Raw genomic sequence first — 20,895 nt, forward strand, 5'->3', positions numbered from 1 at the left:
TTAAAAAAAACCTAAAAAAGTCAAATAATTATAGTGTCCTGCATATAACACAAAGTTCAACAACTTAAAATATGACTGTAATCCTAATAAAGTAGGAAACCTCTTGTTTTGAATGGCTTTTGTATCCTCTTGCAATATTGCCAGCTTAATTTAATAGATCTCAAAGCCTGAAGGGACCATTCTGAACATCTAGTTTGACCTCCTGTGTAACACAGCCATAGAATCTCCCCCAAACTAATTCCTAGAGCATAGCTTTTACAAAAACATCCAATCCAAACTTCCTGTTTCTCTGCTTGGTTTAAATAGAAACAGGGAAGAAATCGGGACCCCTGGAGTTCCACCAGTCAGGTCCCAGAACTGGAGTCCTCGATCAATATTGAGCTTTTAGTTCTGGTGATTGTTAACAGGTCACTAGGTGACAGGTTGGAACTTACTGGCTCCTAAGGATATCTCTACACAGCAACTAGACACCCATGGCTGGCCCATGCCAGCCAGCTCAGGCTCTCAGGGCTCAGACTGCAGAGCTGTTTTATTGCTGTGTAGACTTCTGGGCTTGGGCTGGAGCCTGAGGTGGGAGCATCCCAGAGTTTGGGCTCCGGCCCAAGTCCAGAAATCTATACAGCAATGAAACAGTCCTGCAGCCCAAGCCCAAGTTCGCTGGCCTGGACCGATCGGAGGTTTCTCTGCTGTGTAGACATACACACTAAAAGCCAAGACCTGTGCCCTGACTACCATCCCTTAACTTTCTCTTTGTTAAGCTAAATAGATTGAGTTGCTTGAGTCTATCACTATCACTGTAAGGCAGGGATTGGCAACCTTTGGCCCATGGCCCGCCAGAGTAAGGCCCCTGGCGGGCCAGGCTGGTTTGTTTACCTGCCGCGTCTGCAGGTTTGGCCGATCGCAGCTCCCACTGGCCGCGGTTCGCCATTCCAGGCCAATGGGAGCTGTGGGAAGCGGCGACCAGCACATCCCTCAGCCCGCGCTGCTTCCCACAGCCCGCCACATTGGTCTGGAACAGTGAACCGTGGCACGGGCTGAGGGATGTGCTGGCCACCGCTTCCCACAGCCCCCATTGGCCTGGAACAGCGAACTGTGGCCAGTGGGAGCTGCAATCGGCCGAACCTGCGGACGCACCAATCTATAATGAGTAGGGAAAAAAAGCTGTGTGATCATGGGGGATTTCAATGTGAATGACATATGCTGGAGGTCTCATGCTGTCAGTACTAAAACATCCTTGGAATTTCTAAACATTATACATGACAATTTCCTAACTCAAGAATCATCGCAGCCAACACCAGGAGTTCACTATTAGACCTTGTCCTAACAGATTAAGAGGAACTGATCACAGAACTAAAAATTAATGGTATTTTACATACAAGTGATCATGACTTTATTGCATTTATAATGTGCAAACAGAATAAAGTCCAGACCAGTAATATGTATACTTGGTGCTTTACTAGAGCCAATTTCAAAAACAATTTTCAAATCAAATCAGCCTGGAGGAAGAATTTAATCAGAAAAATGTGAATGATAATTGGCAATCTTTTAAGAACAACTTATTAGATGCACAAAAAACCACAATCCAAAAAGAAGGCCGTACTGGTTAGAAAACTGAACTGGTTCAGAGGGGAAGTGAAGGCAGCTATAAAAAATAAAATATATATATACATACCTATAGATACAAAATACACATATACATACACACAACAAATGGAAGAAAGGTGAAGCTGATAGTACTGAATACATATTCAGAAGTTAGGAATTCTAGAAAATTGCTAAAAGAAGCACAGGGGTGCAAGGAGAAATCTATGGCCAGAGGGATAGCTCTGTGGTTTGAGCATTGGCCTGCTAAACTCAAGGTTGTGAGTTCAATCCTTGAGTGGGCCATTTAGGGATCGGGGGCAAAAATTGGGGATTGGTCCTGCTTTCTGAGCAGGGGTTGGACTAGATGATCTCCTGAGGTCCCTTCCAACCCTGATATTCTATGAAAAGAAAGCAGGGCTAATGAGAATAAGGAGGCGTCTTTAAAATATATTAGGAGCAAAAAGAATCCTAACAACGGTATTGGTCCCTTACTATGTGGAAATGGTAGAATTATGAATACTAATGAAGAAAACATAGAAGTTTTCAGTAAATATTTCTGTCCAATATTTAAGGAAAACACAGATGATATAGTCTCATAATACAGTGTTAATACTCTTTTCATTCATCTAGTATCTCAGGAGAATGTTAAACAGAAACCACTAGAATTAGCCATTTTTATAGCTGAAGGTCCAGATAACTTACATTCAAGAGTTTTAGAAGAGCTGGCTGAGGAGCTCACTGGACCATTAATATTGATTTTTAATAAAAGTCTAGGAGCGCTGGGAAACTTCCAGAACACTGGATGACTATTAATATGCCAATTTTTCAGAAGGGTAAATGGGATGACCCAAGTCATTATAGGCATGTCAGTCTGACATCGACACTGGGCAAGATAATGGAATGGCTGATACAGGACTCAAAGAATTAAAGAAGGGCAATGTGATTAATGCAAATCAACATAGGTTTATGGAAAACAGAGCCTGTCAAACCAACTTGAAACTGGTTTTTGATGAGCTTACAAGTTTGATGGATAGAGGTAATAGTGTTAACAGAATATACTTAAAATCTTGTGAGACTTTGACTTGGTACCATACCATATTTTGATTAACATGGCACACACTAAATTGATTAAAAATTGGCTACCTGTTAGATCTCAAAATATAATTGTAAATGGGGAACCATCACTGAGTGGGTATATTTCCACTCTCGTCCTGTAGGGATAAGTTATTGGCCCTATGCTATTTAACATATTTATTAATGACCTGGAAGAAAATATAAAATCAGCACTGATAAAGTTTGCAGATGACATGAAAACTGGGAGAGTGGTAAATAATGAAGAGGACAGGTCACTGATTCAGAGTGATATGGATGACTTGGTAGACTGGGTGCACACAAACAATATGCCTTTTACTATGGCTAAATGTGAATGTATACATATAGGAACAAAGAACATGTGCCAGACCTACACAATGAGGGATTCTATCCTGGGAATTATAGGCCTGAATATCAATGACCCTGAAAAAGATTTGGGGGTTGTGATAGATAATCATCTGAACATGAGCTCACAGTGTAACTCTCTGATAATTTCATATCATTCTAGTTTTTTAATTAAAATGTCATGCAGTGCAAAGTCAAATGCCTTACAGAAGTCTAAGTATATCACATAACACTATTACCTTTATTGATCAAACTTGTAATTTCACCAAAAACAGATAACATATTAGTTTGACAGGATCTACTTTCCATAAACCCATGTTGATTGCATTAATTATATCATCCTCCTTTTGATTATTTATTGAGTCCCATATCAGCCACTTCATTATCTTGCCTGGGATCAATATCAGACTGACAGGCCTATAATTGCTTGGGTCATCCCATTGATATTTTTTTTAAATATTGGCACATTAGTTTTCTTCCAGTCTTCTAGAACTTCTTTGATGTTCCAAGACTTATTGAAAATCAACATTAATGGTCCAGTGAGTTCCTCAGCCAGCTCTTTTAAAACTCTTGGATACAAGTTAACTGGACCTGCTGATTTAAAATGTCTAGCATTTAAATATTAGATATTTAAAATATCTGCATTCAAAAGGAGTTCTTTTTTGGATTTACACATTATTTGATTACAGAATCACCAAAGGAATTAGTAGCAGTGGCTACACCGATCCTGCTGAGACAAAGTTTAATGAAAAAATACTATAGGTCATAAGCTCCTGATATGAATTAGAATCCTCCATCCTTTCCACTTCACTGCTTTTTTGGGAGCAAATCAGTAAATAGGATGTACTGTAGTCCCATGGACTGAACTATGATGATTCTTTGGTACTTAATAAAGTGGAACACTATAGGACTATTGTTACATGCAGCATGAGATTGTGAAACTGTTCCGTGACAGTGCTGTGGTACATTAATGCACCGACGATGGTGATCAATTCTGAATTTTGGGGAGGGGGGTTACTACTGACAGGACTAAGCTCATTATATTATTGTTATTATTTATTATTTGCATGACAGTTGGGTATCTTCAAGAACCCTTATTTCCTTAAATGTCACCTTTCTCCACCTTTTCTTTGGCTCTTTCCCCCTCACATCTTAAGCCAGTATATTAGTCTCATGCAGTGCAAGAGCCGCTGGGTACATCATTTCTCAGGTGACCTATTTCCAGTACAGGTACAAAATCTGTTTCCCATGTTAACATCCTATAAGTACATTGCTTCATACACAAAGCAATAAATTCACAGAATATCTCAACACTGTGTGACATGCCATATTTCCCATGCCAGTTTGAAAGAAAGCAATCTGCAGCAGAGCAAATGAATAAGATCACATGTCAAAATTAAAAAAAAGCCCTACTCTGCTTAATTCCATCCTTTCAAGAAATGGCATCAAGGAAAATGCCCATTCCTTTCTGTAATACCATCATAATTGGTGGAAAAATTCATAAGGTAAATGGATGCACTCTGGTCCAGTAGATAGGCCAGAGAACTCCGAGTTAGGGGTCTAGAGTTCTACTCCTTGCTTGGCCACTAAACTGTTGTATGACATCAGACAAGTAACTTCCACTGTCTGTGCTTTGGTTGCCCTACTTTGTCTGTCTGGTCTATTTAGACTAAATTATTCGGGGCAGGAACTCTCTCTTAAAAGGTATTTCTACATTGCCTCTAGGAGATACTGTAATACAAATAATAAATAAATAATTAAACAGGGAAGCTTTGTTTTGGTAGAACTGTATTACTTACTGTGCATGTTAAGAAAAAGGTAAAGCAGATAAAGGTGATTCTGGTAAATGAGATGTTTTGTCATAATAAAGAGAGAGAAATGAGGGTGAGACTAAAGGATTTTCCCCAGATTCACTGATCTGCTGTCTCCAGCAGTGACACAAGTGGCACCTGCCTCAGTCTTACTACTCTTTTGTGCGACTTGAGGCACTTAATACTAAAACAGAGGTAGAACTACTTTTTCATCTCAGGAAGAGACTTTCATACAATATGATGGTGGATCAATAATTTGTCTGGATGTGGTAGTGATGGTGTAGTTAAAAAAAAGAACAGGGCATTCAGAGACTGATTAACAGCTTAGTGAGAAAAGGCTTTTTGCAATATCAAAGTCCTTGTGATAGTAAGATTGATATATTGGAAAAAACAGACTAAAAATTCTGCAGAATGAAATGAAGCCATTGGAATGGAAAACTAAGACCCAATTAAATTAATGAAAAGTATTTCCTCTTCATGTCAGAGCCCCAACTACATTTACTAGTGTCTCTGATGCATCACATGGACATTCTTCTTTGGTCAGTACAGACTTAGGGCTACAACTTTAAAACACTGTGCATCAAATGTGTAAATCAAAGTGCAGACAGAGACACAAGAATAAAAAGGTACTGGAGGCTGTTTTATGCCATGCAAAAATAAACTCTATGCCTCAAAGCAGGCAGGGGGATGGATGGATCTCATTCTTACCTTCATTCATTATTTTTAATTGAAAATTGTATGAATATGTAAAATACACTTGAGAAGATCAACTAAGCAAACACAATTACATATATCCATAATATGTGTGTATAAATTAAAGCAGAATGGATTTTATTAATTTAGTTAAAAAACAAATAGGCTATTTCAATGTACTAAAATGGAAAATAATTGTATAGAAATTAAAATGGTATGCTTTTTTGATGTACTGTGGCCAGGGTTAGCAATCCTAACCTTAATAGAAGAACTATGGAGAAGAGAAACAAACATAATTAAAGGTATGGCAGAACTTTCAGTATGATGAGATTTCAGAAGCTAGGATTATCTGAACTTTGAAAGAAGAAAGATGAGAGGGATCTTGACTGAGGTAGAAGAAGCTTGAATGATGTGGCAAAAAATGCCTAGTCCTTCTTTTTATCATGTCAAATAGTACGAAAACAAAAGACAGGTTATTGAACTGATGGGCAATAAGGAAATATTTCTTGGCACTGTAAATAATACCAAGGAAATACGGAACTATTACGTGGTACTGTAAATAGTGAACTTTGAAATTCACTCTCATTCAGGTAAAATTAGAGTAATTGGGTACATCTACACAGCAATAAAAGTTCAATGTGACATGGATATGCCTGGCCCGAGTCAATTGACTCAGGCTCATGGAGTTCAGGCGTGCAGGGATAAAAGGTGCAGTGTAGACATTCAGGCTTGGGCTAGAGCCTGGGTTCTGAAACCCTGCAAGTATGGAGTGTCTCAGAGCCAGGTCTCCAGCCTGAGCCCAAATGTCTACACTACAATTTTTAGCCCTGCAGCCTGAGACCTGTGAGCCTGAGTCAATTGACCTGGGCTCTGAGACTCAGTGCTGTGGGTTTTTTATTGCACTGTAGATGTACCCATTAAGTCAAATACTTCAGCTAGATTTTCCAAAATTATAGGGTAATTTCATTGTCACAATCAAATTTATGACATCTGCAGCTAAGCAAGCCACATTAACACAAGGCTAATCAAATCTCATGCCACCAGGTTAAACCCAAGCACGTGAAGGGTAAAGGAATTCCCTTTCCCACTCAAATGAACATTACAAGTTGGCTAGGTGTATTATGGATTTTTCACCATCCTCTGAAGGAACAGATATTTGGAACTGCTGAGAACAATGTGGGAATACATAGACAAAGCCATATGATCCAGCACAGCAAATTTTATGTTAATCATCTTATTTTACAGCTACAAAAATACTGTTGTGACAATAGAATAGAAGTGCAACAAGTCAAGGAAAAAGCCATAGAGTTTTTATAAGAATAAGTAGTCATCACAGAAGTTTCTCAGAGATGGACAGTTGAAGAAAAATTCATTTTGGTTCTTCTAAAAAATTAACAGGATTTGAGAAAGTCACACCACATGAAACGAGGTTTTGTCTGCTGTGGGAAAAATATCTACTGTAGTCCTATAAAAAGGATGATTATCTGAAGTAACAGTAAACTCAACTACAGAAATAATCTATAACTTGTTAGAATAGACACACATTTATAGAGTTTTTCACACGGAACACTAGTCTACATATTAATTTTCCTTTAGATACATACTATACTGGCAGGATGAGATATAGAGCCTTTCATCTCTAGGACACTGTGACCAAAAGTTATTATCTGAGATCTCTTCGGTAATAGATGTGAAAGTGGTGTCAGTCCACTTCCTAGCTGATGGTTTCCACATTGCAGCTAACAACTATATTGGAGCGTCCACAGAGTAGTCAAAGACTGAATAGGGATGGAAATTCAACTATCCTTACATTCCTTTATGTGGTGCCTCCAGTACACAGAGATGAAATACAACAGAAGAAAACAAAAAATTAAATCCATGAAAATAGGTTTTAGAAATTCTAAACAAGGACCACAAATAGGGAAAAAAAAATAGGGTGACTGGTTTTATTTACAACTAGAAACTTGAGTGAAAGACTGTCAGCATGCATATTAATGTGAAGATTTCCCTATTACTAGAGATACCCTGTGGACCTCAATTTTAGCTCATGCAATGAAAGGGAAGGTTTCTGGTTTCCGTGTTCAGTTCACAAAAAAGCTGTAATGCGGAGGTGTGTAGGAAGCAGCTACCAGGAGAGGGAAGACTCCCTTTTATGTACGACATGGGGATGAGGTGGGAGGCAGAAAGGTAAGAGTGCATACCATCACTGTAAAGATGTCATGGTCAGCAGTGCTGGATTAAAGAATTTTGGACCCTGTGCACTATAGAAATTGCTCCTCCCCACAATTCACTCAAATTTGGCTTGGCTGCTCCACCGTCATGACAGAGGGGCAGTCAGGCCAAAATTGAGTGGTGCTACAACCCTGCTCTAGCTCTGCTCCAGCCCGCTGCCAGCCTTGCATGGCATAAACATGGGCTGCTCAGCAAAGTGCTCCTGCTTCAAATATTTCCCACCTCACACCCAGACACCTGAATGTTCCTACTACTCCACATATACCGCAACAACCCGAGGCGCTGAGTTTCTAATGTGCTGGGGGCTGCTCCCCCTGGCTCCACCCTAGGCGCTGCTCCCACTCTACCTCTTCATCCAAGACCCCACCCTGGCTCCGCCTCTTCCTGTCCTGTTCTGCCCCCTCCCCTGAGTACACCCAGCCCTTGCTCCTCCCCTCTCCCCCCAGCACCCTCTGCACACCACAGAACAGCTGATCGCGACAGGCGGGAGGTGCTGGGGAGGGGGCAGAAGGCACTGCTGGGGGGTGCTAAGCACCCACCATTTTTTTTCAGCACCCACTGAGTCAGTGCCTATGCAACAACCCTCCACCACCCCCCCACTTACCCTGACAGCCCCCCCCACATCCCAGTAGCCCTGACATACAACTTGTTCACCTCAGCTCCACTATCCACAGCCCCCCCAAAAGGCCCCATCATAATTTAGTCCACCACCTCGAACACCTCCCACTCACCCTCAACACCTCACTCTGCAGTCCCCCAACACTACCCGCATAGCCCACCACCAACAACAACTTACCACCAGCCCCGCACCCCCCGGACCATCCTGAAAACTCATTTCCGCCCCCCCCGCCTCTTAGCACTTCCCTCCCATTCCAGGTGGCTCCTCCCATTCCTAGCTCCATTCACTCCCATAGCCCGCCCGGTACTTTCATGGTGTGGGTCAAATTTGAGTGAGTGATGTTGCCAGGCCACAACACCACTCACTGAAATTTGGCCCATCTGCTCCCATATCATGAAAGAGGGACAGCCCAGCCCAGCTCTGAATTGTGCTGTGACCCCGCCCTCCAGGTTGCAATGCCACTTACTCAAATTTGGCCCCTCCACCTCTCTGTCATGAAAACTTGGCATATTGGGTCTCAGGATGACCCACCCAAATCCAGTGGTTGGGTCCACCCCGGAGATGGGACCCTGTGCAGGTGCACTGAGTGCACATTGGTTAATCTGGACGTGATGATTAGGAGGCAGCCTGAGAATGATTAGCTTAATGAAATACAGAGAACACAAAAGCAACAAACTCTTTAGAAGAGAAAATATTTAAAATGTTTAAAGTCTGAGGAGGCAAGAGGGATAATGAAAGTAACAATAGTAGTAAAATGGCCAATTTTGATACTTAGTGTTTAGTTTAATACAATTGGTTCCCTATATCAAGTAGTCCATCTGGAACATCATAGGCATAACCATCTGGCACTATCATGGTCAGGACACAGGAGTAGACTGATCAATGATCTAACCTGGCATGACAGTTCCTATGTGATGGGACCATCCTAATTGGCTACTCTTTGTTATAGAAAGTTAAAATGTCTCAGATAAATCTTTGACTAGAATGAAAAAAGCTTATCTGGAATATAAAACTTAAAAATGAAAGCATTAAATTTAAAATAAGATGTAGCCTTAATGTAATTTACTCACCTTAGTAAAGTCCATTAGATTCCCTTTATTTTGTGCCTTAAACATAAAAAGAAAGATTAAACATAAAATGTCATCTGTTACAGACTATTGTTATTTTTCTAGACCTTCTGCTTCTCTGTAAGAAGCAAGAATGAAATATGTAGCAAGCTATACATTACAATTAATATTTTAAAATTAACTAATTTCTTTAAGATTCTGAATTTTAAAAAAACAAATGAATATTTACTAGCTGAATGCCTCATTACAACATGGAAAGAGATTTCAATGGACACAGGCACATCTTTGGATATCTACAATGTTCAAAAGTTCTATCTAGATTAGACTACAGTTGATTCTTCAATTAAAAACATTTTAGACACAAGTAACAACTTCCTTCAAAAGCTTGCTGCTCGTATGGATTGAAAAAACCAGAGATCCAAACTATACAGTGTACTTCTGCCCAACAATAAAGGGATCAGAGTTATAAACAAAATCAATAATAGATTTTTTTTGTTTGTTTGTTTTTTAAAATAACTAACCCCATCCAGGAACAGCTTGCATGTACACAGAGGGAAAAAGTCTAGACTCGGTCATTTTAAAGAGATAATGTCAAAGACAATGTCAAAGCTGGTAGACCTAAAATTAGACCTCACAGCTGTGTTTTGGCTTGGAACCATGCATATACACAGTGTCATCCCGTTGCTCATTCTCTGTGCTGTACTTAAAAGTAATCAGGTATCAAAATATAAAAGAATATTTTCTAACATGTTCCAGAGAAAAAAGAAAAGAAGTACTTGTGACACCTTAGAGACTAACAAATTTATTTGAGCATAAGCTTTCATGAGCTACAGCTCACTTCATCGGATGCATGCAGTGGAAAATACAGTGGGGAGATTTTATATACACAGAGAACATGAAACAATGGGTGTTACCATACACACTGTAACGAGAGTGATCAGGTAAGGTGAGCTTTACCAGCAGGAGAGCGGAGGGGAAAATACTTTTGTAGTGATAATCAAGGTGGGCCATTTCCAGCAGTTGACAAGAACGTCTGAGGAACAGTAGTGGAGGAAAATAAACATGGGGAAATAGTTTTACTTTGTGTAATGACACATCCACTCCCAGTCTTTATTCAAGCCTAAATTAATGGTGTCCAGTAGCAAATTAATTCCAATTCAGCAGTCTCTTGTTGAAGTCGGTTTTTGAAGTATTTTTGTTGAAGAATTGCTACTTTTAGGTCTGTAATCGAGTGACCAGAGAAACTGAAGTGTTCTCCGACTGGTATTTGAATGTTATAATTCTTGATGTCTGATTTGTGTCCATTTATTCTTTTACATAGAGACTGTCCAGTTTGGCCAATGTACATGGCAGAGGGGCATTGCTGGCACATGATGGCATATATCACATTGGTTGATGTGCAGGTGAACGAGCCTCTGAAAGTGTGGCTGATGTGATTAGGCCCAATGATGTGTACCCTGAATAGATATGTGGACACAGTTGGCAACAGGCTTTGTTGCAAGGATAGCTTCCTGGGACAGTGTTTTTGTTGTGTGGTTGCAGGTGAGTATTTGCTTCAGGTTGGGGGACTGTCTGTAAGCAAGGACTGGCCTGTCTCCCAAGATCTGTGAGAGTGATGGGTCGTCCTTCAGAATAGTTTGTAGATCCTTGATGATGTGCTGAAGAGGTTTTAGTTGGGGGCTGAAGGTGATGGCTAGTGGCATTCTGTTATTTTCTTTGTTGGGCCTGTCCTGAAGTAGGTGACTTCTGGGTACTCTTCAGACTCTGTCAATCTGTTTCTTCACTTCACCAGATGGGTACTGTAGTTGTAAGAATGCTTGATAGAGATCTTGTAGGTGTTTGTCTCTGTCTGAGGGGTTGGAGCAAATGCGGTTGTATCGTAGAGCTTGGCTGTAGACAATGGATCGTGTGGTGTGGTCTGGATGAAAGCTGGAGGCATGTAGGTAGGCATAGCGGTAAGTAGGTTTCCGGTATAGGGTGGTATTTATGTGACCATCGCTTATTAGCACCATAGGACCATCCTCTTGTGTGGACTGGTCCAGACAGGGTCCCTCTTGTATATTTTTAAACTGTTCCAACTCATAAAAAACAATACAGATGCAAGATTCAAAGTGTTGGGCTCCAGAGTATTTTTTCACTGGGTCATGCAGAGACCCGTATTTTGCCTAACATACACATTTTCTATATATAAAAATCCTTCTTACCTGGGACACACCTCTTTGTTTCTCACTTTATTTTCTTTAGCATCCTCTGCTTGTCAAACAATTTATTTCTCATTTTATTTTCTTTAGGACCTCGTTGAGCTCTCTTAGCTCTAAAATAGGTCTAAGACCCCTTTTACTTTGGGGTTAGGATGTAGAAAGAACAAAACCCCTTTCCCCTGAGTAACAGAGGGACTTTCTTTATGGTGCCCAAGAGAAGGAGAGACTGGGCCTCCTGTAGTAGAATGACCTCATGCTAGAGGTCCCTGAAGAGGGACAGGGAAAGCGGGTTGGGGGATAGGAATAAACTGAAGGGTGTATCCTAATTCCACCATGCGTAAGACCCAATGATCCTTGGTGATATAGGACCAAGCACTTAGGAAGTGGAATAGGTAATTGGCAATTACGGGGATGGGAAAAGATGGCACTAGTATTCTGTCCTTGACCAATATATCAGACTGTTTATTTGAAGGATTCGGTTTGCTTGGATGAACTAGCAGCTGTGGAGGAAGAGGAAGGTGGCAGATGTCTTCTGTAACCTCTGCCCTTCTTCCTGGACAGGTCCTGGATATTAGTCATGAAACTTCAATACTGTTGGAAGTACTGTGGGCAAAAGGGCTTTCTCTTTGTTGTGGCATATATATTCCCAGAGACTTAAGGGATACTTTTGAATCTTTGAGACTATGCAGCCTCTCCTCAGTCTTTCTGGAAAAGAATGAAGGACTCTCAAAAGGGAAGTGTTGGATGGTGTGTTCAGTCTGTTGGTGGAGACCAGATGACTGCAGCCATGAACACACGTAGCATAGTGATGGCGGAGGCCATGCCTCGAGCGGCAGAATCAGCTTGCAAAGCCATTCTGATAACTAATTTTCCCTCATTCACCATCACTGAAAATTCCTGTTTCAGCTCGTTTGGAAACCTGTCCTTAAATTTTGAAATGTTATTCCTCAGGGGAAAATTGTAACAACCCAGCAGAGGCTGCTCGTTTGCAATTCAAAGCAGTAACCTTCCTGTTGAATAAAGCTTCCTTCCAAATGTTAAGTTTCTTTGCTTCCTTGCTTTTTGGTGTGGATGCTTGGTGACCCTGTTTCTCCTCTCTTTCATTAGCTGAAGAGATTACCAAGGAGCTACCAAGAGGGGGATGATTACAGAAATGTTCAAAGCCCTGCCAGGGGACATAGTATTTCCTCTCTGCTCTTTTAGCGGTAGGGGGGCAGGGAAGATTGGGTCTGTAATGGCACCCTGACAGGCTCCCCATTAATCGGGAGCATTACCCTAGAAGGTTCCACTGAGGCTAAAATACCTACAAGCCTGCACAACTTTTCCTGGACCTTTTCTGGTTGGATATCCAGAAGCACAAACATCCTCTTCAACAACTCCTGATGGTCTTGGTAATCATAAGCAGGTGGAGAAACAGATTCTGCTACCATTGCCTCATCAGGGGATGAAGATGAAGAGGCCAAGGGCTGGTGAGACTGAGCCTCCTCCAATTCCTCCAGCAGCAGCTCCTGAGAGTGAACATCCATATGCATGGTACCAGGTCCAACACCAAGGGTGGGTTGACTCTGGTGTAGGTGCTCACAACGCACAGCTGAAAAAGCAGGATGTTAATAGTATTGGGATGCCCTTGATTGAGGAGGTAGACTCCAAGGGTTCCAGAAAGGCCACTTTTAGTGCACTGGACCCCAACTATGTCTGGGCCATGCATCCTTGTCATATGGGCCATGCTGCAACTGAGGCGGGTACCATAGTGAGTAGGCTCTCCATGGGAGCTGATGAATGTGCACAGGTTGTGACATGTAAGAACTGACCTCAGAGTCCAATAAGGAGTCCACTTCTTCTGACTGGGGGGAGCTGACCCCATTGGTATTGGGAAGATAGGTTCATAGCCTGAGGATGGAGGCACTGGCAAGATCATGTGTGGTTCCCCCGGTCAGTACCAATCCAAGAGGTATGTTAACTATCGGGTCTGACAGTACCGTACAATGTGTAGAGCTGGAGCAAGAAGAGTAGACATCGATACCTTTGGCATGGGTGCCAGGTGAAAATTCTGAATGGCCAGGGAAATGGGTACTGACAGGTTCAACAACTCTCTAGTGACTGCATAAGCTTCGGATGTGGACGGCACTGGGAAAGACTCCTGATCCTGCGGCACTGGGAAAGACTCCTGGATATCTGAGCAAACATTGAGGCAGAAACTGTAGGAATCAGTCTCAATAGGCCTGACTTTAGTTCTGGAGACAATGATCTTCCATGACTTGAGGCCTGCACTGGAAAGTGCCTCTTATTTGAGCACACTTACATGTCCTTGCATGAGCTAGACATCTGCTCCAAAGATTTTGAAGTATCTTGTGCTGAGTCCTTAAAAGATTTATGGTGCCTTTTCTTTGGTACTGGCAACAGCAATCTCTTCCCTCAGTACAGCCAAATCAGGAGAAGCACTGCTAACCCGCTCTGAAGGCTCTAATGATGGATGGCACACTGACTCCAAGAGTAAATCCTTAATTCTGGCTGCTCTGTCCTTCTTAGAGCAGGGCTTAAACCTCTTACAAATATGTGACATTTGTCACTGACCTGAGCTTCCCACAGCGCTTAAGACAGATGGAGTGAGAGTTCTTGGCAGGCATTGATTTGCTGCAAGAGCAACAGGACTTGTAGCCTAGAGACCAAGGCATGATTCCGGAATTGGCACCAGCACAATTATCAACTATTATTCTAATTCTAAAATATGCTAAAACTCTCAAAACTAACCAATGGGTACTATGTACAAGACAAAACAAAGGACTTGCAAAAGTAACAGCAGCAGCTCCAGCAACCATCATGGGTGGCAACTGAGGGGATTCAGGGGTGGTTCTGCCATTAATACCTTCACACAGTAGTGTGAGGCAGCAGAGGATGCTTGAATTGAGGAAAGGTTAAAAAAAACAGTGCAGGTTTAGTCTTGAGAAAAGAAGACTGAGGGAGGACCTGATAGTCTTCAAATATGTTAAGGGTTTTTATAAAGAGGGATAGTAGTCAATTGTTTTCCATGTCCACTGAAAGAGGACATGTAGTAATGGACTTAATCTGTAGCAAACAGTGCCGTCCAGAGGATTCAGGGGGCCTGGAGCAAAGCAATTTCGGGGGCCCCTTCCATAAAAAAAAGTTGCAATACTATAGTATTCTGCGGGGCCCGGGGGCAAATTGCTCCACTTGCCCCCCCTCTGGGCGGCCCTGGTAGCAAGGGAGATTTAGGTTAGATATTAGGAACAACTTTCAAACTAGGAAGGTAGTTAAACTCTGGAATAGGCTTTCAAGAGAGGTTGTGGAATCCCCATCACTGGAGGTTTTTAAGAACAGGACTGACCTTTCAGGGATGGTCTAGGTTTACTTGGTGGGAGCTGGATGAACTCTCAAGGTCTCTTCCAGCCCCACATTTCTGTGATTCTATTAATTGAACATGTATAAAAAAGTATTTGGATTTGCACCGCTAACCTTTACTCATAATGAGATGTTTTTTGTGGAAGCTGCAAAACTATCATCGACTTAAGTTGCATTGATGAACAAATACATTCTAACATATTATCTAAGAGGATACATGGTAGATTTCCCATTTTGTATTTTGATGTAATGATAGCTAATTGAAACACTACTTGCTTTCCATGGGGGAAAAAAACAAAAAACAAAAACCTTTTACCACCCTATTTTCCTTCAGTTAGAATTGCTTCAGTGCGTGCATAATGTCCCTTTTTAGTTTAAAAAGAATTAATTAGTGGACAGACAGAACTGGAATCCTGCAACCTATTCTGGATTCTGCAGATGGGAAATTGCAGTGAGAGGGTAATGATATTATCACAGCGCAGTTTATGAAAGCTTTTGAAACATATTCATCCAAATCTATTTTCATTCCACACATACAGGAGTCTTGTGTCAAGGCTGCAGAATTCTAAGACTTTTAGTCATATGCTGAATTACCATTCTCTAACTTTAAAATCAGAAGGCCTCAGTTTGGTCAGAAAGAATGTATTTTTCCTGTATGAGAGTAAGGTTATATTCGCCTATGAGAATGTATCTAACAAGACTCACTACTGCGACTCCGCCTCTTCGCCCACAGCACATGAAGATAGTTCTGAGCCTATCAGTCATAAATGTAGAACTACTCATAAGCCCCACTCCTGGCCTCTCCTCCAGCATTTTACTTTCAATTTGAACAGCAGAAAAGGCAGCAAAAGAGCTCCCACCTCGAATGTGAATTTCTGGCTCTTTAGTTTACAGTGGTATCTCTCTTTCATTTTCTAAATTATCTTTGAAGGCTAATTAGTTTAGCCATTTTAATTTGATTCTGGTCATCACTCTATCTACGGGCACCAAAATGGCCAACATGTTGAAGACAGACAACGTACGGAGGTAGAGCTCTTCTTGTCAGGTACAGCTACAATGTTATGGGAAAGGGGATATCTGTACCACCAGAACTCACATGCTGAAATTCACCAGCAGGGCATCCAAAACTAATACTAATAAATCTTTATTCCACATTACCTCATTACCACCAAAAATCTTCCTGACATGGTGGGCAGCTTGCACAACTAGGGTAGGAACCCTGGGAGGGTGATTTCCAAGACTGTTTAGACATGGGGAACCCATGCAATTGATGTAGGCTCACTAGATGGTGCTAAGTCTTGCCTTTTTTTGGGTGGGTCTTACTTGTTCTTGTCCTCCTCCTTGTGTCATTATTATTTATTTAGCCTAGGAGCCCTAGTTATGGACCAGAACCCCACAGTGCTAGACATTGGACAAACACACAAGTTTGCATTACACAATCATCTTGTTCTTATCTATTAATCTTATTAGGGAATTACTAGAGGGAAAGAGGAATTTGGAGCTAAAAGCTAATCTCCATGTTTCAGCAGTCAAAGAGACACTGAATAGCTAGGGAATGGGGTTAACCTCTATATCCTCTGTCTTTGAGTACTCTTTGCTTCTGTGTTTCTTCATAGATGGCCCCATAACACTGAGCCTAGAGTTTTCCAGAAGCTGGGAGAAGAGGGAGATGAATGACCAATCTAAAAATTATTGTAACACTACAAATTCACTTTAAACTTAATTTATAATTTACCTCTCTAATCTGCTTAATCCAGGCTTCCCTTCCAAGAAACTCCTGATGCAGGACTACAGGAGCAGAATTTAAACTAAAAGCCACAGAGTCACTAGATTTTCCTTTAATAAATGGCTGGAGGTCCGAGTGTAGCTGCAAGAGAGGGTGAAAACATTTTTGTTAAATAAAAAAAGACTGGTACAACTTAGTTTTTAGGGATTGAAATGATTATCTCTAGGTAAATAAAAACTAATTTAAAGATTAGAAAACCCAGAATGATGTGAATAACTCCAGTGCAGACTAAATTCACATACTTTAGGAAAGGAGCACTGCTGGATTAACAAACCAGAAACTTCATATATCAAAAAACTCTTAACATTTAAATTACTATACTTTTACCATATGTCAGACAATGGTGGCCTTAGGCTTCCGATATCTATGCAGCCACTTGTGATCCTGCTCCTCCAGGAGCCCAGCCCTACATACACACATTCAACCATCAGCCAGAGACCCATCTCCAATTCCATGTCCCTTGATCTATTCCTACACTATCCTCCTCTGCTTTGATAGCTGTACTTTGGCTCCACCCTCCTAGCTCCATATTGGGGAAGTGATGGGGGTTGTTTAGCAGAGGCTGCAAAAAAGTGGGGAGGGACAGTTTGCCACAGCTGGGAAGGGGTATGAAGTCGGCAGGTGCGTACTAAGGTGAGGGAGTGGGAGAAAGAGAGTTGTTAGTATGTGGTGGTGAGAGTGACCCAGTCATTCATGGGAAGGACTCTGTTCTTTAAAATTGTGAGTGGTATAAGAATATTTTCCATTTCCCAGGACCTATGGGAGTTACTTGATGCAATATGAATAAATTTCTGATACACTGAATATTTTATAAACCGTAGTTTTCTGTGACAAGCATATGGCTCTTTATACATATTGCCAAATTGGATAATTACAAGTGAATTCATTTAAAGTATCCACTAAACTCAGACCGAAAAGAGACTCAAAAGAAGAATATTAGAGAGGTTCTCATCTACCCTTTCAGTAGAAGACTGAACAAAGAGAATAGGCATACCTTATGACTCATAGACATGTTCTTTCCATACTGAAATGCCATATCCTGGATCTCAGCATCATGCTTTGCTAATTCCATTGCAGCCTGGCAGCTCTTTGCCAACAAGGCACTATGGGATAGGAAAATCTGTTCTTTCCAAGTTGATATTCCAATATCATGTGTAAGACAGTTTTGCTGAAAATGAAATGAAGGCTAAAATGAAAAAAGCCGAAACTATGACATAGGAAATTAAAAACACAGCTGTGCCACCTAGGAAACCACCACCTACTGTAAATGTGTCATGCAAAACAGCCACTCGCCCAAAGAGTATTCCTGCACGAGGTGATGGGAAAAGTGAAAACATTACAGCGCATTTTAATTGCTGAACTGTAGAGTTGCTGCTCCCCCCGCCAAAACTAAAGCGGGTAGAGCTTCAATTATCTTTATAATAGGTTTGCCTCTGAATTTTCATGTCACTACAATATGAACATTGGCAGCCAATTACATTCCTACTGACTTACTGGTTAAAAAGTGTCCTGTGCAATACACCACTCACTGGCACCTCTCACCAGCAAGCAAGAAAGAAAAGAACTGACCATTTAAACATTGAGTGGCATTTCTAAGAAACATGTCAAGACACTATATGATTACATCAAATGCTGCACTACAGCCTCTTCCCATACATTCTAATATATATGGGATTTTAATGAAGGGAAAAAAAGAGACCAAAGGCCTGTGAAGGATGTTTTGGGGATGCGTCTTTTTTGCTTCTCTATTATCTTGATTTTTTTTTACATTAGAAATATCAGGAATGTCAAGTTTCAATTTCCCTGGAGGACTCTGACAGATCTCTCAGATGTTCATTGTGAGCTACAATGCCTTAACTGTAGGATCAAGGATGCTAAACCTTTAACAGTCTCTTTTTATCCAAAATGTTAACTGAATTTATATTTTAACAAAACCAAAAGAAAATATAATCAGTTTTAACAATCTGACACACACTTTTCCCCAGTCAATTGTTCAGCTTAACTCTCTTGGCTCTTGTGATGTCATCATTTCACTAATCAGTGTCTTCAAGGCTAGACAGATCCTGACATTCTAATTTTTATATATACATATATAAATGTCAAGCTTTCTTTATTAATTGTAAAGAAGTAAAAAAGATCTCAAAGTCCAGTTTTTGTGACCCGTTTGCAGGTCCCCTTTAAAAAGGTAAAGGAAACATAGGTTATAAATGTACGTATGTAAAGAAATGGTTTCAAAATTTAAATATTAAGCATCATATTTAATTTCTCAATACAATGAAATTTACAGCACTGACTGAGCCAAAAGGTAAAATTTTACAAAGTGAGAAAAGAAACATCTAAGAAGACCCCCCTCTCCTACTGTTACTTCAATTAAATTGCTTGGAAATGAATAAGAACTAAATCTGTGTGACCTCATAATTTTCTACTGGGTATTATCTGTCATGAATTTTGTAACAAATGAAATAAAATCCCTCTATTCAGCTCCAATCGTCCCGCTTATGAACACTGCCAAGGAGTGCTGCATTACTGGATAGAAAATAATACGAGATTGATGGGAAAATTAGCAGAATTCTGTAATGCAAAATAACCAAACATTGTATCAAAATTCCATTGCCTTCAGACACACCCCTGCCTTTTACAGGAAGGGGAAAGAACAGAAAATGACATGTTTGCTACTATGTATGTGATGATAATTTACAAAGTCAAGATTAAACTTTAGGTAGGTCCCATTTTACTATGATATTTGCCTCATAATGCCTTAGTTCAGCCCAGAATATATGCAAATTTCCATGATTGGTAGAATGACAAAAATGATAAATAAGAACTGGTACCAAAAATAAATGCTCGATCATTTTCTCACTCAGACATAGGTTAATTTAAAATAATCTGGAGATGAAGCTCTGGGAAGCTGTGACTCAACTTTTTTTACTCAGGACCAACCAGCTAAGATAAAAATGTGTGCTTATTAAAGCTTATTGGATGAAGATTAGGACAACCAACTTGCAGTGATTTTGCAATTATTTATTTTAACCCACATGAAAAGAGAAGTAAACTAGGAAGTTTAACAAAAACAATCATTTATGAAGTTACAAAGTCCTTAAAATGCTAGCTGTACCAAGCCTCTGAAACATTCACACACCAAATACAGATTGTGACATCACTACGAACTGCAGCTACTGAAGAGACCCTGCTAACCTTACTCATTGCAAGTAATTCTACAACATTTTCCAAAAGTGCCATCTTTTAGACAAAAATGTAGAAATACTAAGTATTTTTGTGACCTTCATTTGAAGTCTTGAAAATATTTGAGAAAGGTGGAAACTTAGTCTGAATTTCTACAATGTTATCTAAAAGAAATACTTTATTTGGGCTATTAATGAGGGCATGATTTCACCAGATGAGCTAATTTCTGCTCTTTCTGTAAATCCAGTGCAACTCCAATGAAATTAGTGGATTTATTATATATTTACAGTGACAACACCAAATTTGTCCCTAATAAAAAGTGATTTTGGATACTGATCTTTTAAAGATGCTGATTTTTTTTTAAATGTACAAATTTTCACTTTTTGTCCTTAAATGTGGAATTGTGAAAAAGTCGTTAGAAGGATCTGAGCAAAATCTTAACATTTAAAAGTTTACCAATATTACATTGCTTCTACTACAGGCACTTTGAAAAAATGTTCACTACTTTGCTGTTTCCTTAATATTTTTATAAAACAACAGAATACTACACAGCTTTTGTATATACTTAAAATTTTCAAACATCCAAAATACATATTTAAATTTTCTATGCTGAAAAAATATGCTCAAAGGCAATGTATTGCACTCTCTTACATGGATATTGAGAATCCTCTGCATACATAATTTGGGAGCCAAACTATAATACAGTCCAGTCAGAGAAAGTCTTGACAACCTGCTTTCAGGAGCGCTCTATGGTAAAAATACTTAAACCAAATGCCATGAAGGCAGTCATCTCTCAGTGAAATTTTTGTAAATTGCATTGCAACAACTGGACTAGGCAAAAACCATTGTTTCCCCCCCAAAAAAAGACCTACAGCTGTAATTCAGTTCAACAACATTACCTCCTGATAAAGCTTGTCATGTG

The 20,895-nt window shown here is 40.3% G+C and overlaps 2 protein-coding genes across 2 annotated transcripts in view; both read right to left on the minus strand.

The window, feature by feature from the left end:
* BEND3 (BEN domain containing 3) overlaps positions 1-16,770 on the minus strand; it is a 62,487-nt gene extending 45,717 nt beyond the window's left edge. Inside the window, exons 1-2 of the mRNA XM_048844875.2 lie at positions 16,740-16,770; positions 9,447-9,482 (exon numbers count right to left, since the gene is read on the minus strand). The gene's annotated coding sequence lies outside the window, so the exon portion shown is untranslated. The remainder of the gene's footprint in view (positions 1-9,446; positions 9,483-16,739) is intronic.
* PDSS2 (decaprenyl diphosphate synthase subunit 2) overlaps positions 1-20,895 on the minus strand; it is a 185,634-nt gene that overhangs the window by 9,128 nt on the left and 155,611 nt on the right. Inside the window, exons 5-7 of the mRNA XM_048844879.2 lie at positions 17,785-17,958; positions 16,740-16,871; positions 9,447-9,482 (exon numbers count right to left, since the gene is read on the minus strand). Coding sequence (XP_048700836.1) covers positions 9,447-9,482; positions 16,740-16,871; positions 17,785-17,958 — 342 coding nt within the window. The remainder of the gene's footprint in view (positions 1-9,446; positions 9,483-16,739; positions 16,872-17,784; positions 17,959-20,895) is intronic.

Source organism: Caretta caretta, chromosome 3 (assembly GCF_965140235.1).
Source record: "Caretta caretta isolate rCarCar2 chromosome 3, rCarCar1.hap1, whole genome shotgun sequence".
NCBI classification, from domain to species: Eukaryota; Metazoa; Chordata; order Testudines; family Cheloniidae; genus Caretta; species Caretta caretta.